The 25900-nt window shown below is 48.5% G+C and overlaps 1 protein-coding gene, 1 long non-coding RNA gene and 1 pseudogene across 2 annotated transcripts in view; 1 reads left to right on the top strand and 2 right to left on the bottom strand.

Moving 5' to 3' along the window:
* Positions 1–10013: 10013 nt before the first annotated feature.
* LOC148120800 (uncharacterized) lies at positions 10014–11027 on the bottom strand. The gene is made up of 2 exons (XR_015738672.1): positions 10771–11027; positions 10014–10404 (listed from the first exon to the last, which is right to left on the bottom strand). It is a non-coding gene; the product is annotated as an uncharacterized LOC148120800 (long non-coding RNA).
* Positions 11028–12069: 1042 nt separating this feature from the next.
* LOC125410870 (large ribosomal subunit protein uL5 pseudogene) lies at positions 12070–12606 on the top strand (annotated as a pseudogene).
* Positions 12607–21543: 8937 nt separating this feature from the next.
* Positions 21544–25900, bottom strand: part of Plxdc1 (plexin domain containing 1) — a 54669-nt gene continuing 50312 nt past the window's right edge. The window contains exons 13-14 of the mRNA XM_048450851.3: positions 24287–24447; positions 21544–22776 (exon numbers count right to left, since the gene is read on the bottom strand). Of these exons, the coding sequence (XP_048306808.2) occupies positions 22657–22776; positions 24287–24447 (281 nt within the window). The 3' untranslated portion in view covers positions 21544–22656. The remainder of the gene's footprint in view (positions 22777–24286; positions 24448–25900) is intronic.

Raw genomic sequence — 25900 nt, 5'->3', positions numbered from 1 at the left:
AAAGTGTACAGTACTACAAGATACAATGCTATACCTATTAGACTGGCCACGTCCCTACCACTGATAACACAAACGGTTGGAGAATGTGCAAAGGGTAAGGAAGGGTCCTTTGGTGCCGTGGGCATACAAGTAGTTCGATCACTTAGGAAGACATCTCGGCCTTTCTTTCCCTCATTCTTCCATCCTTCCTTTCCTTTCCCTGCCCATTATGTTTTGAAGCACTCTTCCTATGTAGCCCAGGCTGGTCTCAGACTCCAGATTCCCCTCCTCGGCCTCCTGGGGAAATGGAAAAATACTTTTTAAGAGAAGAAAAAGGCTAGGCAGTGGTGGTACACACCTTTTATCCCAGTATGTGGGAGGCAGAGGCAGGTGGATTGTGAGTTCGAGGCCACCCTGGTCTATAGGACTACAGACCAAGTCCCAGGACAGTCATGGCTACACACACACACACACACACACACACACACACACACACACACAACCAACCTGTTTTGGAAACAAATAAATAAATAATAAAAAGAAGAAGCAGAAGGGCATTTCAGAAATAGTTGTTGGTTTTGAGACTGAGTCTCACAATGTAGCCCAGGCTAGCAGGCAACTCCTGATCCTCTTTCCTCCATTTCCCTAATGCTAGAGTCACAGGTTGTACCATTAGACCCAGCTTCAGAAATCTTTCAAAGATAATGTAAAGTTAGGTGTGGTGTTGCTTGCCTATAATTCTATTGCTTGAGAGACTGGGGCAGGAGAATTGCTGTGAGTTTAAGCTTAGCTTGGACTATATTATGAAACCCTCTGTCAAAACAACAACAATGCAGAATTTAAGCAGTTTTCTTCTGTTCTTGTAAATTATTAAAACAAGTTTTTTGAATCAACTTAGCAGGAAAGTCACTGCAAGACACCATACAATTATGAAAAACATTCCAGTATGGGAAAAACTGTTAAAATATTAATTTCCAGATGAGCAAAGTTCAGGCTTGACTCACTTGAAATGAGTTACGAACTGGAAACTCTTAAAGGCGGAAAAGCCAGGAAATGATAATTCTCATGAATTGGCTGAAGCCATAAGTAAACAAACCACGATATTAGAGGGACTGTGTGACAACAGCTTGGGAGTGGTATGTGACATTATGTCCAGCAGGTGGCAGAAGAGAGCCGTACAAGAACTACTGTTCTTCCTTGCGGTTGGAAGGCAGAAAACCAGCAACCTCTGCTGTAAGACAGCGCCCTCTGTTTATGGAGGAAACAGCCTCAGAGAGAGATTGTCTGGCTTTCCTTTTTGTTGTTTTCGTTTTAGTTGTTTTTGATATTAGGTCTTAATGGGAAGCCCTGGCTAGCCTACAGCTCATCTAATGTTGTCTGTTTGTTTTGTTTTAAGACAGCATCCCTCACTGGCTGGAACTTGCCAGGGAATCCGGTCTGTCTTCACATGGCCTGTCCTGGAAAGAGCCCCGGGCCTCGAGCATGCTAGATAAGCACACTACCAGGGAGCTACAGTCCTTTTTAATTTTAATTTGTTTTTAGTTTATTTCAAAAGTGTGGTGTGTGTGTGTGTGTGTGTGTGTGTGTGTGTGTCTGTCTGTCTGTCTGTCTGTCTGTCTCTGTGTATGTGCGTGTGTGCGCAGGTGCCTGAGGTTGTCAGGTCCTGTTGAGCTCAAGTTAGCTTTGTGAACTGCCCTGTGTGGGTGCTGGGATCGAAAGCCCGTCCTCATCACACAGCCGCAAGTACCCTTTAACTGTTGAGCCCTCTCTCTAGACTTGTTTTGTTTGGTTGCTTTTGTTTATTTGAAAATGAGTTAAAAAAAAACAAAAAAAACAAAAAAAACAAAAAAAAGAAAATGAGTTCAGAATGTTACTCTATAGCCAGGCTTGCTTTGAACTCAAACTGATCTTCTTGTCTCAACTTTCTGACTTTTTTTTCTTTTTGAGTATCTTTAAAATATACTCCCCCCCCCCCCTCAGACAGGGTTTCTCTGTAGCTTTGGAGTCTGTCCTGTAATTTGCTCTGTAGACCAGGGTGGCCTCAAATTCACAGAGATCCCCCTGCCTCTGCCTCCCGAGTGCTGGGATTAAAGGCGTGTTCCAACACTGCCCAGCTAAATTATACTTTTTTTTTGTTTTGTTTTTTGTTTTTTGTTTTTCGAGACAGGGTTTCTCTGTAGCTTTGGTGCCTGTCCTGGAGCTAGCTCTTGTAGACCAGGCTGGCCTCGAACTCACAAAGATCCACCCGCCTCTGCCTCCCGAGTGCTGGGATTAAAGGCGTGCGCCACCACCGCCCGGCCCCTAAATTATACTTTTAAAATTAATTGACTAATTATTTTTCTTTCGAGACAGGGTCTCACTATGTAGCTCTGGCAGTCCTGGAACTCTCTAGACCAGGCTGCCCTCAGACTCACAGAGATCCATCTACCTGCTTCTGCCTCCCGAGTGCTGGGATTAAACGTGGGCACCACCACCGCCGGGCATAAATTGTACTTTTTTTAAACCTGAAATTAAAATTTTCCTAGTGTTCTGCATTCCTGTTTGTTCAGTTTGTCAGCCATTTATCTGTAGTACACAACAGAAACTCAGCAGAACTGAGATCACTGGGTGAGTTTGTAACTCCAGTCCTGAGAGATCGGAACCCTCTTCTGGGCCCCCTAAGGCACCAGGGATTTACGTGGTGCACAGACATAAAGGCAGGCAAACCACACATAAAATAAATAATTTAAAAAATGGCAAGAGGCTGGACACGGTGGCACACACCTTTTTAACTCCAATACTTGGGAGGCAGAAGCAGGCAGATCTCTGTGAGTTCATGGCCAGCTTAGACTACATAAAGAAAACGGGCCTCAAAAAAACCAAAATAAAACAACAAAAACACAAAATGAAACAAAAATAGCAACATTAGTACAGCACGTGTACTGAACAATAAAGGAAAATATATGTACACAAGTTAGCTCTGATGTTGCAAGCCTGTAATCTCCAAATTCCCAGCGGGAATAGGGAGAGGGTGCAGAAGCCACACAAGAGTTCCAGGCCAGCCTGGGCTACACAGCTTTGTCCCAGAAAAAGAACAGCATTAAAACAGCAATAAAATGATCAGGAACGAGTTAGTGGCCAGCCCAGAAAGCAAGCAGCATCACATCTGGGAAGTCACGAGAGGCCATATCCCCAGCAGCTGCGTCTCCTCCCTTCATCCCGGAGACGATGTTGTCTGTGGTTTTATGGTAACCATTTTTATAGTGGGAAAGTACACACAACATGAAACTCATCGTTTTAACTACTTTTAAGCGTTCAGTCCTGTGGCAACTTTTAAAATGTTGTTCCCTGATATCCAGATGCTCGTCACATCACACAAGTGTATGTGAGCGTGTGTGTGTGCACACACACACACTAATAATGATGATGATGATAATTCAGGCTTCCTATAGCCTATCCCTAGCTATTTCTTTTGTTTGCTTTTTTTAAATATCTTTTTTAAAGATTATTTATTTATTTATTTATTTATTTATTTTATACAGTGTTCTGACTGCATGCGTACCTGCACCCCAGAAGAGGGCACCAGATCTCATTATAGATGGTAGTGAGCCACCATGTGGTTGCTGGGAATTGAACTCAGGACCTCTGGAAGAGTAGTCAGTGCTTTTTTAACCTCTGAGCCATCTCTCCAGCCCTTTTGTTTGCTTTTTTAGAGATGTTTTTCTATGTGTATGTGTATGCATCTGTATTAGTGTGTGCATTGAGGACCAGAAAACGGTGTTGGATCCTCTGGAGTTGAGTTACAGGTGTTTGTGAGCTGCCTGATGTGGGTGCTGGGAATTGAACTCGGGTCCTTTGGAAGAACAGCAAGTGTTCTTAACCATGGAGTCCTCTGTCCAACCTCTTATAATACTTTTTTTTTTTGAGGCTGGCCTTGAATTCTGCTTCCAGAGTGCTGGGACTAAAGGTGGCCATCACCACTGCCTGGCTTAATACTTAATATTATTTTGTTTAAGCCTTGCTAGATTTGAGCCTGGGTCCTTCTGCGTCCTGTGTAAGATACGTTCTCTCTCCTCTTTTCCATCCCCCTTGGGTGGGGGTTGGGGGGAGTGGCAAAAATCAAAGTCAGGTTTCTGAGGCACTGTTCATCTTCAAGGGTGTTTGTATGTTTGTTTGGCATTGGGATCACAGACTGACCTACGGACCTCCCAATAGGTGAGGATGGCTCCCTAGAGAGCTCTCTGGCTGTCTCTGCCTCCCTAGTGCTGGGCTGATAGGCATGACAATCACACCTAGCTTTTTATGCAGGTGCTTGGCCCTGAGCTCAGGTCCTCAAGCTTGAACACCTAGTACTTCACCAGCTGAGCGTCTCCCAGTTCTACCTGTTTCTTAGTGGTTTGTTTTGTGGAGCAGACACTTGCTAAGGTTAATGCAGTAGAGCATCTCAGACCTGTAATACTGACATTTGCAGGAGTATCTGTCTGGTGTGCGTAGGAGTGAGGGGCCTGGGCATCGCAGGAAACTTATAGCACCCACAGCGTCTCTACTTAATACCAAAGCACACCTTGGACCAAGCCGTAACAACCCAAACTGCCTCCAGATATTGCCAGACATCCTTTGGAGGCAGGAACCAAATTGAGACAACCAGCAGGTTGGTAATTTTCTGCCTTGGGTTTAAGAAATCTTCTTTTCCTCCAAGGTCATGAAACATTCTTTTCTAAATTCCTTATGAGCTGGGGAGGTGGCTCAGTGGTTAACAGCGCACACCACTCTTCCAGAGGACCTGGATTGGGCTCCTCTTCAGGCCTCCTTGGACACCCACATGCAGGTGGCATACACGCTGCACATGGACACACACGTACATATAAATTAAAACGAGTCTTCGACATCATCCTGGTTATTCCTTTCACCTTCGAGTCTCTTGCATTCACTTGGAGTGGAATGGCAGAAAGTAGGGCACGATTCGATTTTCTTTGCCAGTGTAAAAAAAATGTCCCTATTTCCCTATCTGCCCCACTCCCCTGCAGGACTCCCCACGTGGCCACGGAGCACTGTGTGTCATTGGTCCAGCATCACCCCGCTTTAAATATTGTTGCCTCTGAAAGGGCTGGATCGGGAAGGGAACTCTTTTGGTCTTGGCTCTTCCTGGCCTTTCTACCCATTATGTGTTTGAATAAGTGTCTCAAATTCACCCTTCCTTCCTTCCTTCCTTCCTTCCTTCCTTCCTTCCTTCCTTCCTTCCTTTCTTTCTTTCTTTCTTTCTTTCTTTCTTTGGTTTTTCGAGACAGGGTTTCTCTCTGTGTAGCTTTGAAGCCTGTCCTGGAACTAGCTCTTGTAGACCAGGCTGGCCTCGAACTCACAGAGATCCGCCTGCCTCTGCCTCCTGAGGGCTGGGATTAAAGGCGTGCGCCACCACCTCCAGTTTACATTTTTTTTTTACTTTACTGAGATTGCACTGATTCCAATTGAGAGAAGTGACATTTTCACAAACGTTGAGTCTTGATGTGTGTGAACATACCATAATTCTCTATTTTAGCATTTGTTGGTAGGGTTTTATGTGATTTGTGTTTTGCCTGCATGTGTATGTCTGTGTGAGAGTGTCGGGCCCTCTGGAACTGAAGTTTCATTCCGGGCGAGCCACATGTGGGTGCTGGGAACTGAACCTGAGTCCTCTGAAGAGCAGTGCTCTGAACTGCTGAGCCATCTTGCCAGCCCCTTTACAGGTTGTTTTTCCTTAATTATTATTTTTTTGTTTGGTTTTTGGTTTTGGTTTTGGTTTTTGTTTTTTTTCAAAGAGGTTTCTCAGCTAGGCACACACCCTTAATCCCAGCACTCGGGAGACAGACACAGGTGAATCTCTGTGAGTTTGAGGCCAGTCTAAAAGCAAGTTCCAGGACAGACTCCAAAGTTACAGAGAAACCCTGTCTTGAAAAACTAAAAACAAACAAACAAAACAAAATACCAAAACCCAACAAAAGGCAGCAGGGTTACTCTGCGTAGCTCTGGCTATCCTGGAACTTGCCCTATAAACCAGACTGGCCTTGACCTCACAGAGATCCACCTGCCTCTGCTTCCCAAGTGCTGGGATTGAAGGTGTGCGCCACAACCACCTGGTTCTATTGTTTTAAGTATGACACATACATTGTGAATTTTAGCATCAGAGACTGCTCGCTGATGGAGAATTATGTAATGCTAGTTAGCTGGAGAAAAATACTCAGGGGCAGCTGAGGTCTGCACTGTTCACTCAGTTAAAACATTTTTTTCTGTTCTTGTTTTCTCTTATGGTTTAAGCTTCAATTTTGAAATTCTCCTAAATGGCCCTGTTGTTTATTTTCCTCGTGAACATTTCTGGTAAACAGAACAGTTTAATGATTATCAAAGGGACTTTTTAGGGACAGCGTGATCGTACTGGATGATCTCCATTGGTAGCCTGTCTAGTTTTGAAGTACACAGTGGAAACATTTGGAACCTCTGACTCAATGCCTTTGTTAAACACCATGCTTCATTTTCTGTGAATGTACTGCTTACTGTAGCCTGAGTCAAGCAAACAGGAGAGAAGGGAGGGGAGGGGCGGGAGGGGAGGGGAAAATGAGAGGGGAGGGGATGTGAGAGGAGGGGAGGGGATGAAAGAGAAGGGGAGAGTCAAGAGCGGAGGGGATGTAAGGGGAGGGGAGGGTCTAGAGATTGCACTTTTCTTCTTCCATTCCTAGGGCACAAGGGTCTTCTTCCTCCTTCTTCCTAGGAAAGCTGTTCTTCTTAAAGGAAACAAGTGAGCGCCATGTCTGCTTCTCAGCGTCACTTCTCATGTGACCCCTGGGTCTCTGTGTGTTTGATAGAGGACATCCTTTTCTCCTTTCCTCTCTTCCCTCTCAGCCTCCCCTTCTCACATCCTTCTCTTCCATCTACTCCATAAATGCGGCCACTACTCAGAGTGTGTGTGTGTGTGTGTGTGTGTGTGTGTGTGTGTGTGTGTGTGTGGAGTGGGGCTTGGCTGTCTTCACCCCGCAAGTGGCTCCAATCACTACCTTATGAAAAGGACTCCCACGCAGCTCCGCCTCTTCCCGGGGCTCCAGACCCTCACATCCACGTGCTGGCCCAACACTTCCTCCTGGACAGTCACAGGCTTCTCAACCAAAGCATCCTGGATTTATTTCTCCCCAGTCCTCCCCACCCTGTAGTACCACTTCCCCATCTGTTTCTGTTCGAGCCATACCTGGTAATCATGCTGTCTGTCTGTCTGTTTTGAAACAGGACCTCTGGCTTGAACTCAGTGTCCTCCTTTGGCTTCAGCTCCCAATGCTGAGACGGCAGGAGGGAACTACCATGCACACCAGCTTAGAGCCTCTGAGGCTGGCCAAGACTTGCTTCATGTGTACACATGTGTACGTACACATACATGTATGTTTATATATGTGAGTATCTGTGTGCTTCAGTCACTTTTCTATTGCTGTGTTAAAACAACGTAACCAAGACCTCTTAGAGAGGCAGGATTTAGGCTTACCGTTCTGGAGGCATAAGAGGCCATGACGGTAGAGTGGAGGAAGCATGGTGGCTAGACCTGGAAGCTGAGGGCTGACATCTTGAGCCCCAAGCAGGAAAAAGAGTGAACTGGGAACAGCACGGGCTTTGAAACCTCAAGTGCCCCCCACCTCTTGTCTCGTCCTCCCCCGAAACACTTCCTAAAGCAAGACCACACCTCCTAAACCTACCCAAATAATGCCATCAACTGGGATCCGAGTATCCAAATGCCTGAGTCAATGTGGGCGTCTCATTCAAACCACCATACTGTGTATATGCACACACACATACTTACAGTGTGTGCACATAAACATATATGAACATACTATATATTCATTCTCTATTGTATTACACATCTGTCGCCTCAGTCCGTCCTTTCTTGCCTAGGCTACCTGCACTGTCATTGGTTCCTTGGCTTCGCGTGGTTCTCTCCTTTTATCCATTTTCCATGCTGCTCCCAGGAGATCTCCAAGGCTATTGCCCTAGGATGCAAATCTGATCCTTTTTCCTTGCTTGATCAAGGGAAAACATTACAATTCGTCAGCACACTGTGCCATTTTCCTCCACCCCCCGTCTGTCTTGGCACCCTGCTCTCCTGTACCCAGCCACACCTACCCTGTCTTCCGGAACAGTGAATTGGTCACGGTTCCCAGAGGCTCAGGCTTGTGCATACTAATCCTGTTTGTCGGGACTGTCACTCACTTGTCAGTCAATCTTTCCTTTTTGGTCTTTCAGACTCAGCTAAAGTCACCTCCTCTTGATCTCCTCCTGCTCTTGCATCCTCTCCCTTTCCCAGGAGAGCTTGGGCTTAGCCTCTGAGCAACTGTCTTAGTGGGTGGAGCTCAGTTTACTGATAGCATTGTGAGCCTGTGAGGGCAAGAGCCCACTTCCTGCTCTCTTTGGGTCTTTGATATCTAAGGCAGCTCTCTCTTTTTCAGACAGGTCTCATGTAGCCCATATGTAGCCAAGGACAACCTTGAATTTCCAATCCTCTTGCCTCTATCTCTCCAGTGCTGGGCTCTTGAGCCACCATGTCCAGTTCAGGCAGTGCTGGGGGTGGAGTCCAGGGCTTCATGCCTGCCAGGCGAGCACTCTCCCAGATGAATATCTCTCTAGCCTGTGAGCTCCTTTGATCCCAAGTTCTTCTACTGATAAGCTGTGAGATCTCGGCTGATCCACGTCCTTGCGTTTTAATAGAAACACTATGCCCTTAATGACGATAAAATGAGATAAAACGCAATCATGCTCTGTAGCTTGCGCTCCCAGCTTCTCAAACACAAGGACTTCCCACGTTCACTATGAAGTATTCCTGTGGCCTGTATGCCTGAACTCTACCGCTGCGGTTCTGGGGATGAAACCCAGGGTATGACACAGGCTAGGCCAGCGCTTGCTATCCTAAGCCTGACTGCAGTCTTTTGTCCTTCAGATCCTTTGGGACCTTCTTTCCCCCTTCCAACTCTACCTCACCTCTCCCTCTTCTGCCTACAAACCCCTTTTTGTCTCTCCCACTCTGGACACGGACTTCCCCAGCCCCACCTCCATCTGAAGTGGGACTTCCTTTTCTTTTCCCCATCCTGCCAGAGCCCTTCCCAGAGGGCTTTCCTTGGCTCCCACAGCCCTCACACCCACTTCTTTGTTAACCAACACAATCTGGATCCTGCCAGCCTACAACCTCTGAGAACTCTCTTGTTGCTGCTGGGTGGTAGCCCAGGTTTGCTCACTGAGTCTCTGGGGCATCCTGGGTCATCTCTTGACATGAACCATTCCTCCCTGTCTGCCCTGACTCTGCACTTGCCTGATTCCCCAACAGTGAGCTGTTTGTTCTTTTCTCACCAGTGCTGGCTCGAGGGCCTCTTGTCTTTTCTCTTCTCCCCTGGGTGGCCTCACCCTCTCCCAAGACAGCTACTCATAACTCTTCGCATATGCCTACTGCTCTGATTTTAGCTAGCAACTTGACACAATCTTGACCCATCTTAGAATGAATCTTTTTACTTCTTTTATTTATATTTTATTTATAAGTGCTCAGCATGTTTACCTGTAGGCCAGAAGAGGGCATCATATCCTGTTCTAGATGGTTGTGAGTCACCAGGTGGTTGCTGGGAATTGAACTCAGGACCTCTGAAAGATCAGCCTTAACCTCTGAGCCATCTCTCAAACCCCCAGAATGAAATTATTTAAATATTTCCTTTTAAAGACATGGGTGCTGGGAACAAACTCTCATCTTCTGCAAGAGTACTATAGGCACTTAACTGCGGAGTCATCCTTCCAGCTCCTCTGATAAGAGCACTTATTGGGGAATTACCTAGATCAGGTTGACCTATAGGCCTGTGGAGGGTTGCCTTGATGATCGATTGATGTAGGAAGACCCAGTTCACTATGGGAAGCATCATTCCCTATGCAGAGGGTCCTGAACTATATAAGACAGAACACAGAGAGATGACAGCGAGCTTACTATGGATGCGATACTTTAAGTTCCCTGAAAGAATGGACTATAACCTGCAATTGTAAGTAGAATAAACTTTTCTTTCTTAAATGGATGGTTGCCAGAATCTTTTATTACAACAGCAGAAATGAAGCTGGGACCTCTCCCAGGCCATAAGGTTAGCAGAGCTGGGGTTCTGTGAGTCCAGCTGCGGGACAGATATTTTTAGTGGCCTTGACCCAACCTAGAAGCCTCCGCTCATGCCTTTCCCACGCATGCATTTCCGCTCCTGCTCCCGCTGCTGCTTTAATGGTTCTGCTGTTCTTCTGCCTTCAGATGCTCTCGTTGCATATTCAGTCGCTGGCCAAGTAGGTGGTCACATCAAAGCCTCTCAGGCTGCCGGATTGACTTCCTGGAGTCCTGCAGAGGGGTTCACTATCCTCCTCTGAGCCCCTCCACGGCCTCCATCAACAAACATGTATTGAGCACTCACGCTGTGCCAAGTCCTGGGAAATAAGAAACCAGTGTTGACTGGGTGGTAGTGGTGCACACCTTTAATCCTATCACTCGGGAGGCAGAGGCAGGTGGATCTCTAAGTTTGAGGTCAGCCTGGTCTATAGAACAAGTTCTAAACAGGCTCCAAAGCTACACAGAGAAACCCTATCTCGAACCTTCTAAACCCCCTCCAAAAGAAAAGAAAAGAAAAGAAAAGAAACCAGTATCCTGTGTGGCTGTTCCCATGGTGCTAAGAGTCAGGAAGGGACTTAAGTCGCGGCTCACTCTCCAACGGGGCCAGCGAGAAGCAAATAAGAACTACAGTAGAGGATGCTCAGGGCCTCTCCTGCTCTCCCTGGCCTCCACTGTTCCTCTACCTCAGTCCATGTTCTCTGTTGTGCATGGGAAACATTCCTTAGATCCTGTGAATAGTCTGCCAGGCCCCTCCTTCAGAGCAAGTCCTCAGCATGCTTGCTCAGATCTTCACAAAATGCCCAGCCTGCTTCTCTGGAGTTAACATCTAGGTTCTCCTCTAACTCCCTGTCACAGCCTGCACTCCACCAAGACCCGCCCCCCCACCAAGGCCCGCCCTCCACCATGGCCCGCCCTCCACCAAGGCCCGCCCTCCACCATGGCCCGCCCCTCCACCAAGGCCCGCCCCTCCACCACACCTGCTCTCCACCATGGCCTGCCCTCCACCAAAGTCCGACACCTTATTCTCATCCCTGCACCTCTTTTTAGAGGCCCACACCTGTTAATAGCCTATCTGGGGATCTGTCCACAGCAGCTGCGACCCTTCTGTCCTACAAGACTCCCCTTTTCTTCCTCAACAATAGAAATCCCGTGATGGGCAAATCCTCCAGTAGAGGCTCAGAGAGCTATAACATGCCCCCGTGTTTCTTCACTACCAACAAGAGACCTGCTGACTGAGACAGACACCCAGAGCGTCCTAGGCTTGTCAAAGAATATAGATCAGAGCAAAGCCAGCCACGCTCAGTATAGGCCATTACCAGTGTGCCACCATCAGTATAGGCCATCACGGGTGTGCCAGCCTGGAGCTGGAAAGCAGCCAAGTGTGTGACACTGGGATCTGCACAAGCCTGTGAAGGGAAATATCCTGAATCCCCTCTTGCCCTACCCAGTGTCCTCGTGGCTCCTGCCTCCCACACCCCAACTGGTGCTCGTCTGTCTTGCCTCCCCTGACCTGCTATTCCACATCTGCCATGCCAGCTGTTACCTTCTGCCTTGAGGATCCTCGCATTCCTTCCTTCTTTCCTTTTTTTGAGACAGGGTCTCTCTATGTAGCTCTGACTGGCTTAGAACTCCCTATGTAGACCAGACTACCCTTGAACTCACAGAGATCCACCTGTAAAATTGACTCCATGTCCATGGATTCCACAGCCATGATTTTTTTAAAGCTTTTAATAAAAGATCTATTTGTGTGCGAATGTTTTGCCTGCTGGTGGGTTTTGGTGCTGCTGGAGGCCAGAAGAGGGCGTCAGATTCCCTGAAGTGGAATTAAGAATGGTTGCGAGCTGCCATGTGGGTGCTGGGAATCGAACCCTGGTCCTCTAAAAGAGCAGCAAGTGCTTTAACCACTGAGCCATCTCTCCAGGCACTCCATGACCAAACCAAGCCTTAATAAATGTGCCTGCACTCTCTTCCTGCCCTCCATCATGCTGCAAAATCGAGGTGAAAAGGAGAACCCCAGGCAGGAACTTCACCTCTGGAAGCTCTGCCTCAATGTCTGTGTTGGGGAGAGTGGAGACGACTGACCCAGGCAGCCAAGGCGTTGGAGCAGCTCACAGCCAGACACCTGTCTTTTCCAAAGCTAGGCACACTGTCAGGTTCTTTGGCATCAGGAGAAACTAAAAGATGCTGTTTCTGTAACCCGTGCGCTCTCCGTGGAGCCAAGGCAGAAGAAATCCTGGAGAAAGGCCTGAAGGTGCGGGAGTATGAGTTATGGAAAAAGTTTCTCAGATACAAGAAACTTTGGCTTCGAAATTCAAGAGCACATTGATTTAGACCTCAAATATGACCCAAGCATTGGGATGTACGGTCTGGACTTCTATGTGGTGCTAGGCAGGCCAGGTTTTGGCATTGTAGACAGGAAGTGCAGAACAGGCTACATTGGTGTCAAACACAGAATCAGCAAAGAGGAGGCCATGTGCTTGTTCCAGAAGTATGGCGGCATCATCCTTCCTGGCAAATAAATTTTACTCCAAAGGCCAATAAAATTTTCTCAGAAATGCAAAAAATAGAAAGAAAAGAAATATACCTGCATTGAACGTGCATGATTCCTGCCATGATTTCCTAAAATGTACAAAAACTATGGGGCATTTCTGCCGTGCTGGGCACTATATAGTAAGCTAGCAATGGCAGGCTGTGCCTGGGCTACATGCACCTGCTCTTCCATTCTATACAAGAGGTTCGGGGGTTCTCAAACTGTGGCACTCGCTTGGGTCCTGTTGCCTGTGGACATCAAGTGATGGTTGTATTTTGTTTCGTTTCCCTTGTCTGACTACCAGACTCTTTCGGATGAGATCTTTGGCAGTGGGTAATGACTGAGAACTTGAATTTAGGATGCTTTCTACTGTGGTGAGATAGGGCAATACACGACAGGACCTGTATCCTAGACCTGATAGAGCCATACTGTCCAGGATGACTCTCAGAGTGGTTTGGATGAACACACATCCATACCCACACTTCCTTTAACACTGACTAAGGGTTTCAGTCCCAGAGTGGTTTATTGCCTTCTGTGGCATTTCAACGTAGGATAAAATTCCTAGTCAAATGGAAACTTGAACCACAAAAAAAAAAAAAAAAAAAAAATCGAGTCAACATTTATAACCTAAGTGTTGCTGGCCCATATGGAAATGCCTAGCTCACACAGTATGCCCAACACATAGCAGGTATGGCTAGTCAGTGTCAGCGCCACAGTCATCAGTGTTAAGAGATCCCCTCTGAGCTGAAAAGAGCTGGGCAGACATCTTTCCTTCGCCTTCCTCTGTGGGTGGTCGCTAGTGCCTGGGGAGAATGTACAGAACAGGACCGAACTGTTGCACGTGGCTGGGTGCTGTGGGCTGTGGGCTGTGGAGCTGACAGGTGCCCATTCCTGAACTTGGCAGACACTGACTGTGCCACCACATTGTGCTAACGTGCCCACTGAGCTGAGGAATTGCTCTACTCTCCTCTGGGGGGACAGAGATTGTGTAATCTTTCCATTCCAAAGAACAATAGTACCTTTTCTTGGTGAACCTTCATGTCTGGTCATAATTCTGAGAGGTGGAAGAGCACTGAGGTATTTACAGATGAAAAAGCGTGGTGTCTAAGACGTGTGTCAGTCAGCTTGGTGACAGCAGGTGGGTGGGCAGAGCTGTGGCAGGAACAGCTCCCGTTGATGGCTGCTGTCCTTGGTGTTGGGTGTGGATTCATCCATGGCACCAGCTCCTGGGGCCTTTGTGAATGTTAGAAAGTTAAATTTTAGAAAGTTAATTTTTTTTCAAGCACAGATTTTTAAAAAATATTATTATTATTATTGGTTCAAGACAGGGTTTCTCTGTGTATCTCTGGCTGTCCTGGAATTCACTCTGTGGACCAGGCTGGCTTTGAACTCACAGAGATCTTCCTGCTTCTGCCTCCCTGAGTGCTGGGATTAAAGGTGTGCGACTGCCACCATCGGTGCCTCAATTTTGTTTTTAGAACAGGACAGAACTGGATTCAAATTCCCACTCTCAGGTCTGGGGGTGTGGTAAACTAGTCTCATGCCTATGACCCTGGGCTCAATCCCCAGCACCACAGAAAGGAAAATTAGGACCAGGAAGGTGGCTTAGTTGGTAAAGTACTCGCCTTGCAAGCCTGGGGTCCGGAGTTTGGTTCACCAGAATGCTCATAAAAACCCTCTGTGTTTGTGATTTCAAGGACTGCAAACAGGAGGTGCAAACAGCAGTCCCAGGAAGCTTGCTGGCTGCCTAGACTACTTGGTAAAGTTCCAGGCCAGTCTAACGAAGGTGGGAGTTACTGAGGAATGACTCCTGAGGGTTATTTACACACATACACACACACACACACACACACACACACACATACACACACACACACACACGAGGTAGGGGATAAAGAGACAAAAGGAAGAGAGAGACAAGAGGAATACAAACTCCTCCCGTTACTTTTATCTGGGTGATCCTGTCACATAAGCCTTCTAAACCCAGTTTAAATGGTAATAAGGATAACTCCTGGCTTTGGGGCAAGTCTACTCAGCACCTGCACAGGCTTGACACACAGTACTCAATCTGTAATGCCCCTGTGGCTTTGTGTGAGCCTAAACACACTGGTTATCGCGACCTCAGGCTTATCTGCCCTTGGAATTCCCCGCAAATGGCTGCCCTGGGTTTTGACTGGGTACAGGGCCTACCATGCCGACAGGAGCTGAGGCCCAACAGTGGGCCGACTGGTAAGCTTTGGGCTCCCACTAGAACTCCTAGAAAACATTCCTTTTGTGTGCTTGCTTGGCTAGGCTCTTGAGACAGGCTCTCGTGTAGCCCAGGCTGGCCTCTCACTCACCACGTAGCTGAGGAAGCTGGCTTTGAACTCCTGATACTCCTGCCTCCACTTCTCAGTTTCTAAAACGACGGTCAAGAGCCACCGCGCCCAGCTCTCTTTCACTCCCTTTTGATAGGGATGCAGAGGGTATCGAGAGGAGGCAAGGGGCGACGGCAGGATTGGTGCCCGCACTGGCATTAGGTGACCTGTAGCTAGCTGTTCTTGGGTCTACAGCTTGATTGTCACCGTGAGGGGCTGCAGAGGTGGAGCGGATAGCCCAGGGAAGCAGAAGCCTGTAGTGAAATCTCTAGCAGGGTCCTGACGATAGATGCCTTTTTTGTGTTCTGTCTGGACATTCTCACAGAAGCAGGCAGCCGGGGTTCTGAGGCTGTCTTGGGACTCCTGGTTCTGTCTACTCGGGCAGCTTTTCAGGACCCAGCTGGCAAGGCAGCCCTGCCAGTCTGCGCAGAGGAGAAAGTGCTAGAATAAGAGAGTGAGCTCACAGTACCTGGATTCTTCTCTCCCCTACCCTTCTCCTCCCCCACACCCATCTCAGCATTTCCCCCTCCTAGAGTAGCTGAGGGAATCTGTCAAAGGCGGGCCAGAAGCTTGCCTTTTCTGGTGGGTGTTTTTTTTTTCCGTTCTTTCTAAAGACACAGCATTCAGCCCCTGCCAGATGGGAACCTGTCGGCTCAGCAGGCAGATAATTATCCTTTCAACTGTGGGCGGCCTTTCCATGAATGGAACCCCAGGTATTTGCTTCAGCTGTGGCCCCAAACGCCACACCAAGCAGGCAAGAGTTCCCTAAATAGGTTTGCAGGACATAATGAGGGTGTGGTAAGGATAGATTAGCCTCCTACCAGTGAAGTACCCTGCAGCCTCTTCTTAGAAACCGGTGTGACCCAGGCCATCCTTCCACTGTGGGAACCCTGAGCTCCAGTTGGGCAACAGTGGGAAACATTGCCTCCAAAAAATAATGAACTTGGTGGCCGGTGGTGGCACGGCCACCTTTAATCCCAGCACAGGCAGAGGCCGGCGAATCTTAGTGAGTTCGAGGCCAACCTGGTCTTTAAAGCAAGTTCCAGGACAGCCAGTACTGTTACACAGAGAAACGCTATCTTGAAAAACCACGAAAGAAAGAAAGAAAGAAAGAAAGAAAGAAAGAAAGAAAGAAAGGAAGGAAGAAAGAAAGGAAGAAAGAAAGAAAAGAAAGAAAAAGAGAACCTTTGCATTTAAGCAATACTCTCTCTCTGCCTTCCAGGGATACTGCAGAGGGAAGATCTGTTATGGGTGAAAGGTTGCCACCTATGCCTTTCAAGACTCTACCTTAATGAGTTCTCAGGGGTAAAAGAACAAACCTGAAGCCATCATAGGGCCAGGGTTCAAGTCCTGACTTCCCAAGTTGCCAACTAGATGTCCTTAGGCAAGACTATCTCCTTTAAATCATTATTATTATTTTATTTATTATTATTATTGTGTATGTCCATACACATGCTATGTGTAGGGTGCACATACAGAGGTCAGAGGACAACTTTGTGGAACTAGTTCTCTCCTTCCTCCTGTCCCAGGGGTCATACTCGGGTAACCAGGCTTGGCAGCAAGCGCCTTTGTCCCTGAGCATCTCTTGGCCCTACTGTGTTTTATTATTTTTGAAAGACTCTCACAATAGAGTCCAGTATGGTCCGGAAATCAAGGTATCCTTCCTGTCTCACCTGCCTGTGGGCTTAGATTACAGGCGTGTGTCACTGTGCCCTGCAATGTCTGTTGCTTTTGCTTGAGACAGGGTCTCATGTAGTCCACAATGAATTCTGTACGTAGCTGAGGCTGGCCTTGAACTCCTCACCCCCGCCCCCCCGCTTTGTCTCCTTATTGTTTGAATAACAGGCATATGCCTTCCTCTCTCTTTTCTTAAAGATCTCTCTCTGTCTCTCTGTCTGTCTGTCTCTCTGTCTCTCTCCTCTCTCTCTGTACGCCACATGTACATGTGTGCCCACAGAGGTCAGAATCCGGCATCAGATGTCCTGGAGCTGGACTTGCAGGTTAGGACCTGCCCAGTATGGATTCTGTGAACTGAATGCTGGTCCTCTGGAAGAACAGCAAGTTTTCTTAACTGCGGAGTCATCTCTCCAACTCCTGGCAATGTCTTTTTTTAATTTTTAATTTTATTTTTTTCCAGAAATTGTACAGCATATTTAAGGCCCTTGTTGAACTCTCCGCACTGCCGGTCTTAAAGAGTAGTAGTTTGCTGTGCAGGCACACGGGCTTAGTAGATAAAGGGGCCTGCAGTCAATCCTGAAGACTTGAGTTCAATCCCTGTGACCCGCGTGAAGAAGACGAGCGCTGACTCCTGCAAGTCGTCCGTTCACTGTCAATAGACTAAGGCGCATGTGCACCTATACACACACCCACAGGCCCACAAAATAAATAAGACGGAGAAGAGGTAGGATGCCAATTCCTACCCTGCCTACTTCAAAAGAGACCTGTGATGGTCAGATGAGACACTGCAACTAGGAAGTGCTTTGAAAACAATGCCACCATAAAACATGATTGTATTTGTGCTGAATACTGCAGTATGCTTGTTTCAGCTTGGACTGAAGACCAGCACTGAAGCGAACCCCATCTGAGCATGCGCCCCGCGACTGCACCTGAGCATGCGCCCTGCGACCGCACCTGAGCATGCTCTCCACTCCCACTCGGCTGTCTTGAAGACGTGAATGTGTGAAGTGTTTTGAGAGCTGTAAAGTGCCACAGAGGAATCCTTTGATTAAGCGTGGGGCGGAGGCAGGCGTGGGGGCACTGCCTTGCCAAACTGATGAGCTCCGAAGAGTGTGGAAAACAAGCAGCTGGAGAGACCCACGTAATTGCTAGTTGTCAGTTCCAGCTGTGTGGGTGAGATGAAGACAAGGTGGGAGTGACCATGGGATGGGTCTTCCTTTAACCAGAGACAAGCAGGGATGGGAGGAACCTTGTTGGACCTGCAAAGGCCTTCTGCTTTTTTCCCCCAAAATTTATTTATTTATTATGTATACAGTGTTTTGCCTACCTACATGCCAGAAGAGGGCACCTGATCTCATCATAGATGTGAGCGTACATGTGAGTGCCGGGAATTGAACTGTGGACCTCTGGAAGAGCAGCCAGGGCTCTTAACCTCTGAGCCATCTCTCCAGCCCCCATCTCCTGCTTTTATGAGACCAGCCTCACAGGGCCTGCTTGGGAGCTGTCTTAGTTAGGGTTTCTATTGCTGTGAAGAGACAGCATGACCACGGGAACTCTCACAAGGAAAACATTTAAGTGGCAGGTGGCTTGCTTACAGTTTCAGAGGTTCAGTCCAGTTCCATCATGGTGGGAGCATGATGGTGTGCAGGCAGACATGGTGCTGGCTACATCTTGATCAGAAGGCTACTCTTGTGAGTTTATGGGGGCCAATTACATACAAACTACCCCAGTAGCCTTTGGACATCTGGTTCTCAGTAACAGGACAAGGCCCCTATAGATTTCCCCTCCTCTGTGTCTGTATGAAACTGGGACCTGGCTAGAAAGAAGGTTCTGGGAAGTGGTTTGTTCACTGCAGTGCCCTGCCTTTCTTGGTTTTGTGTTCGTTCTCTGTGAAGTACACTGCCTATGAGTCATTTGGGTGCTTAGGGCTGAGACTCAATTTTCCGTCCAAGAAGGGCAGACCCAGGCCTGTGTGACCTCTGTGTGTGGGAAGAGCCTCCATGGCCAGGGCTCTTGTCCTGCTGGGAGCTGCCAGGGCCATTGACTTCCTGTGCTCCTGAAGAAGAGATGACAGGCAAGGGAAGAGGAGAGCCCTAAGTCTGGTTTCTCCATCCACTTGAGAAAAAGAGGCTCCCCCAGGCAGGCAGGCCCCAGGCCTTCCTTACCTTGCCCCATTCTCAGCCTGAGGCTCAAACACATTGCAGTCAAGAGAGCAGCACCCAAACTCACGGTGACTCCTTCCATGACCTTGAAAGAGTGTCATGGCTTTCCAGTCTGTTTCTTCCCATTATAAGACCCATGGGGGTGGGTAGGGGTGGGTGGGGGTGGGGACTGCTCTGACAAGGAGAAGAGATGTCAGGCTCACATTCGCTTACCTTATCCACTGAAGCACCTGTCATGGGCTGAGTGTCAGTGAGGCACTGTGTCAGGCTAATATGTTTGTTTGGTTTTGCTTGTTTACTGATGCTTGGAATCAAGCCCAAGAGTCTCATAGGCTAGGGAAGTCTCTACCACTGAACCACACCCCAGTCTAAATGATTTCTTTTGTGTGTGTGTGGCGGGGGAGTTTGAGACAGACTTTCTCTGTGTAGCCATGGCTGTCCTGGAACTCGCTCTGTAGATCAAGCTGGCCTCCAAATGACCTTGAACTCAGAGACCAGCCTTCTTCTGTCTCTTGAGTGTCTAACCTGTTCCTAAAAAGAATTTGTATTGGTTAATGTAAATAAAAATTTAGAAGGTAAGAGGAAATTAAGCTTAGTGCCTTATCTAGTTTACAAAGAGGATATCCGAGGTACTCAGTCCTCTCTCCTATACCCACAAAGTGTGTGTGTGTGTGTGTGTGTGTGAGAGAGAGAGAGAGAGAGAGAGAGAGAGAGAGAGAGAGAGAGAGAGAGAGAAAGAGAGAGAGAGAGAGAGGTGGAGAGGGAGAGAGAGAGATTCCAGATATAGAAGCTCACTATTGTCTCTGTGTTGCCTAGGTTAGCCTTGAACTTACCGTCCTCATACTTCAGCCTTCTAAGTGATTGGATTACGGGGTGTGTTGTGTATGTGTGTGTGTGTGTTTGTATACGAGAATCGGTGGTTACTAAATGTCCAAATCTGAGAGTCACCCGTGCTGGGATGGAGGTGTCTTTTATAATTCTGAATTAGCAGGTGTCTGAGAGAAAGATGTAGGCAGTCAGTCTTCTGGAAGAAGTAGCCAAAAGCACTAGAAAAATCCCTTCTCCACCCTGGGCTAATGGATGAGTGTGGTCAGCCATTAACAAATGACAGTAAGTGCTTAATGAGGGTGCGTGGTTTCAAACACTGAGGGTGTTGATCTTCCCAGAAGCCTGATGTGGCAGGCGCTGTCATCCCAACATTTCCTCTCAAATGATGTTGACAGCGAGACAGAGCTACTGAGGCACCAGAAGTGGGCTCAGGTCCTGTAGTTTCCAAGGCCAAGTGCTCACTGTCCCGCCCCCTTGCTCTGGCGCCAGCAATTGCCCTCCCCACATACTCTGGGGTCCTGGGCCTCACTTCGTCAGGGTTCAGTGTGCCGTCTGTGAAACGACAAGGCTGAGGGACTGGATAGAAGAGCCATCCAATAGACTGGAAAATAACAGGGGCCAGTGTCCCGAATGAGGAGAGTTCATTCATGGAAGGCCAGAGCCTAGCCACACGGGGTCACCCAATGGTGAGAAGGCCAGAGCCTAGCCAGACAGGGTCACCCAATGGCGAGAAGGCCAGAGCCTAGCCAGACAGGGTCACCCAATGGTGAGAAGGCCAGAGCCTAGCCACACGGGGTCACCCAATGGTGAGAAGGCCAGAGCCTAGCCAGACAGGGTCACCCAATGGCGAGAAGGCCAGACAGGGTCATCCAGCAGTGGGACCTTAAGACTCTTGGAGCTGAGCGGATTCCCCTTGCTGGCTGGGAAGTTAAGTTTCTGTGGAAGAAGGAGCCACAGAGCCCTGGACTGAGGGAAGGACAGTGAGAACATGGGAAGACTCACTCACTCTTTACCACAAGTCAGCTCTTCAGCCTCCAGAGTGAAGTTTATTCGTTTGTGTTTTAGGATCTCAGGTGAAGTCTGAGGAAGGCAATGAGGCCTTACCTGAGCCCATTTGTATTCAGACCCAAGACTACTGCTTACCTGAAGTGTTTCTATGTCTAGGGGATATTAACCCCGCCACCAACTTTTACAGCTTCTCAGTTGGTGAGGAGCTTCAGATCCCAGGGTCAGGTGTTCCTCCCTTTCCTCGGATCCCCATGACTTCTATATCTTCCCACCCTGCCTTAGGCAGGGGCTGTTGTCTATAGGCTTCGCCGTTGCCCGTTGCCCAGAGCTGTTAGAGGCTGCGTGCAACAGGGAAACTTTTCAGTCCCTGGCAGGCTTTGGGGAGGAGACCTGAGGGACAGAGGAAGGGGTCAGCAGCTGTGGAGCCCTGGGAAAGAGACAGGTCCTGGGGAGAGGCTCTTCAAACTTGAGAAAGGGCTTTCGAATATTCCTTGAGAGAATGGAGTCAAGGCAAAGGTGGGGGACAGCAGTCTATCTCCGAGAGTGAATTCAAAATAGTAACTAGGCCTAGTGATGCATCTTATTGGGAAAACATTGACACCCCCGCCCCTGCCCTGCTCCCAGGACCTCAGAAAAATAGAAATAAAAATAGAGTCTATTGGAACAGACCTAGGGCAGGCTGTTGAGGAAAACCAAATCTGGTTTTGGTTTGAAGGTTTTTCTGCCTTTTCTCAGCTTAATTGGGCAAGATGACTCTTGCCTCTTCTGGATACTCCATCAAATCACAGGGTGTTTACGACTATCCAAACCCAAGGACCTGGGGATAACTAATTGCATTTATTTATTTAGTGTGTGTACTTGCTGCAGCATATGTGTGGAGGAACCGTGGCAGAGTGGAGGCTGCGACATATTTATTGGCTGATGGTATTTATTTGGAGGGAGGGTGAGCTCTGGATTTTCATTGTCCTTTGGAAGCAGATGTGCCCATCACAGGGACAGAAGTACCTTAAAACCAGGCTAAGTAGGGAGGCATCACCTCCATGCCCCCAACGCTCTTTGCAGAGCTGGAGAGTTGGAGGCCGATTTCCAGGTCAAGGTCCCTCCCTCCCTCGCCAGGTTTCTCTGCCCCACCTTCTTGGCTACTGTGCTTCAACAGGCTCCAACTGGAGCTCCCTGCCAAGGCAGGGGTGTCTCAAGGAAACCTCTAGCCCCTGTTTGTTTTTTAATGGCTATAAACCCTCCCTACCCAGGTCAGTCAAGGAGAAATATGAGCCAGGTAAGTTGTTTCTCCCTTTGAAGGAAACTACTGGCATTGACAACAGGCCAGGCCAGTAAGTAAAGCGGGCACCAGACACATGGTGGAGTAAGCACCCCACTCATTACTGGCAGCCATGCAAGACCGGCTTGCAAAGTGAAGGCTGAGGGGCAGGGCAGGGTGCAGCCTGGGCTGCAGGCTGCATGGTCTGATGTCGGCCCTGGGTCTCTGCAGAAAGGATGAAGCAAAGGACCAAGGCCAGAAAACATGGGTTCCCCAAGGTTCTTTTTCTCGCCTCTCATTTGGTTTGTCTCAAGGGATAAGAGATCTCAGATGGAGGGCACCCCTTCTTCAGGCTTCCAGAGCCACAGGGTTTGGAGTCAAGTGCACCGACTCCATAGCTAGGAAGACCACCCCTTGAGTCTACTGACCCTAGAATACAGTAGCCCCAGCAGGGGCTTCAGTGACCAGGCTGTCTCCAGTGAGAAGGGGCTCTGCTATAACTGCAATGCAGATCATCGAGAGACCCCCAAAAGGAGCTTTCTCCCACAGGAGCAGGGAATTCTGAGGTTAGTGTTCCTTTGTGTTGCTGTACCCCCTTATCTGGGGTGTGAGGACCAAACTATAGTTTTGGCACCATAAGTCATTGTCCTGTCTTCCTGGCCCATGGCCAGCTCAGAGGAGGCCAGGAAAAATCACTTCTCTTTGCTGTGACACTTTCATGCCATCCCCAGGTCTTTGGCCTGATGCGCTCAGCACTGCTCGGCCTCCATGAAGCCCTCCTTCTCGTGACCCGAGGGCTCGACCTCTGTGTAGGTGGAGTGGCTGGGGTGGTTGCGGAACTTCATGGCTGGCCAGTGGTGAGGTCTCCGCTGTAGAGGCATAGAAGCAAAGTTAGTGAATACCACCTCTTCATTGGACCCCACCCCTGAGGGCAAGGCTTCCTCTTACAGGGTTTTGAAGGAATGGGGGCTCAGGAATAGGGGCTCACTGTGGAGAGACACCTGGTAGTTGGGGCCACTCTCTCAGCAAGATTCCTCTGGAGTAAACCTGCAGCCACTAGAAACCCAATATAGTCCTGGCAGGCCCAGAACTCTCTATGTAGACCAGGCTGACCTTGCACTAGAAGCCACCTCCTGCTTATGCCTCCCATGTTGGGATTATGGGCGTGCACCACCTTGCCTGGCATTTTTAGAAGCAGGTTTGGAAGAAAGACATTTTATCCATCATTGCGTGGTTTGCAAAACTGAGCTAGAAGCTGCAACAGCAGATTGGAGACACGAGACAAGGGATGAAACAGGCTGTAGATGTCCAAATGACCTAGGAGACTCTGAAAATGCCAAGAGGGCCCGCTAGATAGCACGGGCCCTGCATCAGAGTCCATGGGAAACCAAAATGCATAGGCCCTACCTTGACCCCACCCTTCCAAGTCCTTGTGGCCTGGGGACCACTGGTCCTTGGTGATACCCAGGTAGGCTATAAATTCAGAACTGGAAAGATGTTTCATTTTAAAAAGCTGAGGGAACCTCCTGGGCCTCTGAGGAATGAGGTCAGTGGGCTTGCCACCCAGGTAGACCCTGGTGTATCAGATGTACCCCTCTGGAACCTTCTCAAATGGTCCTTCTTAATCAGGGTTCTGGGGACGTTCGCTCTGATATACGACATAAGTGTTGTTGGGTTCACAAAGGGGCACCATCTGCTTGTGACCTCCTAGAAGACAGGGCCAGGGTCACATTCATCTTCACGCCCTCAGACATCATTGTGGGGGATGTCCATTGGTCTCCTGGAATGTCTTCACCAGTCGGATGGGAGCCAGACGTCACTATGCTCTGTGGCTTGTCAATTGAGCCTTACTTCCCATGATCTACTTCTGTCCCCTCTGGCTTCTGGACCATCAAACCTGCAGCATCCCCAGCTAGAGCTGCCTGAGAGCACAGCCCTCGTGAACATTTTGGCTTGTCGGCTGTCACCTATGAAGCCCACAGAAACAGTGAAACATGGTAGCTCCTTCATGACTCTGAATATGTCCAAAACCTCAAATTTGGGTATGAGAAGCCACAAGTCATTAGGGGACAGCCCTCAGCCACTAATAGGGCACCTATGGCATTTCTGACCGCCCTCCTCTGGGGGCTTTCATAACCTAACAAGTGGGAAAGCAGGGAGACCATGCCCTGAGGAGGGAGAGCACCGATGCTGGGTCCCAGGATGACGGACATCAAGAGCGCCAGTCACTGAAGATGGGATGGAGTGGAGGAAAGTTCATCAGGGAGGTGAGGGATAGCATGGGATGGGATGGGATGGAATGGGATGGGTTCCGAATGGTGAGGGAAATCCAGATGTGGAAGCTCGCCTGAAGCAGACGCGGGTAAATTTCACACTAACCTCGATGAAGAAGAGCGCAGCATTGGAGTTAGGGTGGCCGCTGATGTAAATCCCAGCCAGGATGATGGCTGCTACCAGGAGCACAGCCAGCACGATGCCCACAATGGTGCCCAAGTGCACAGGAGGGCCCTTGGTCTTCGGGGACAAGTTGTCTTGAAGTCCTGTGAAGACATAAAGAGAAGCTGGGCCTCAGAGCCTTGGGTTCTGACAGGGTCGCCGAGATGAACACCCCAAACACCCACACTTTCAAACCCACAGAGAGGTGCGGTGGGAGTTGGTGGGAATGAACACAACAACACGAACGTCCTGGCACCTTTGAGGCGTTTTCTAGAATCATTTAGAAGCTTAAGTTTAAAACTTAAGAAGTTTTAAAGAGACCACATCAGCACTTCTGAGGAAAGCGCAAAGGGCATGTGATAGTTAGGAGAGTTTGGGAGCTAACGAGATGGCTCAGTGGGTAAAGGCGCTTGCTGCTGAGCCTAGTAACTTGAGTTCGATCCCTGGGAACCACATGGTGGAAAGGAGAGAGCTGACTCCTGTGAACTGTTCCCTGATCTCCAGAGAGAGGGTAGCAGGTGTTCACAGACTACACACACAAAATAAATGTAATTTTTAAAAACTGGGATCTTAGCTCTGAGTATGGTCTCAAAGGCCCGTAATCTCAGAAGTTAGGAGAAGACAAGAGGGTGAAGAGGTCAAGATCACATCCTCACCTACGTGGTGAGTCTGAACTCAGCCTGAGTTTGGTGGCGCAGGTCTTTAATTCCGGCACTTGGGAGGCAGATGGATCTCTGTGAGTTCAAGGTCTACAGAGTGAGTTCCAGGACAGTCAAGACTATACAGTAAGAACCCTATCTAAATAATCACAATAATAATAGTAACAGCAACAACAATAATAATATAATGAATAGAGATTAGGGAATCTAGACTGGCTTTAAATCTATAATCTATCACCTATTATCTGTGTGACTTTGGGCACATTAGCCTCTGTGAGCCTGTTATCACCTTTATAGGATAAGGACAGTAGCTGTCTAGCTGGGATTACTGTGCCATGCATAAAATGATAGAACTCATGCCAAGCCCTGAGAACCTTGCCCAGCATCCCCGAAGTTCTGAACTGGTATTAATCGCTTTGATAGCAAGCAACCATAGCTATCCTTGTTTCTGTCTGTTGCCAGGTTGAGACCTGTGGGATGGTGGGATTACTATCTAGCTCTTAAGACTCAGGGGGTCCACTGTGAAGTGGGGGTCCCATTTCGCCTGAAGTCAGTGGGATGAGGCAGACCGTCCGTAGGAACCTACAAACCACTGTTAGAAAACATCCCAGGCATTTGAAATACATCCAAAGGGTCATTCAAATTCACCCTTTCTTTTATGTCTAAGGTAACAGAAACACAGAGATGTCACGCCATTTGCCTAAGGACACACAGTGTTGGCTGCTGGGAAGGCGGGTTCCCTAACATTACCTGGGGTGGGTATTTCTGCCTCCCCTACCTAGTGTGGAGGAATGAGCTAAAAAGACAGGTGAATGTCAGCAATGGATACGCCCAATCCTTCTGACATGGCTCTTGCGTGGGAAAGGGAGCTGGAGTGTGAGGCCTTCAATAGGACGTT

The sequence above is a fragment of the Myodes glareolus genome, chromosome 9, assembly GCF_982192425.1.
Source record: "Myodes glareolus chromosome 9, mMyoGla1.1, whole genome shotgun sequence".
In the NCBI taxonomy this organism is placed as follows: Eukaryota; Metazoa; Chordata; class Mammalia; order Rodentia; family Cricetidae; genus Myodes; species Myodes glareolus.
This window is presented reverse-complemented; position numbering and strand designations above follow the sequence as displayed.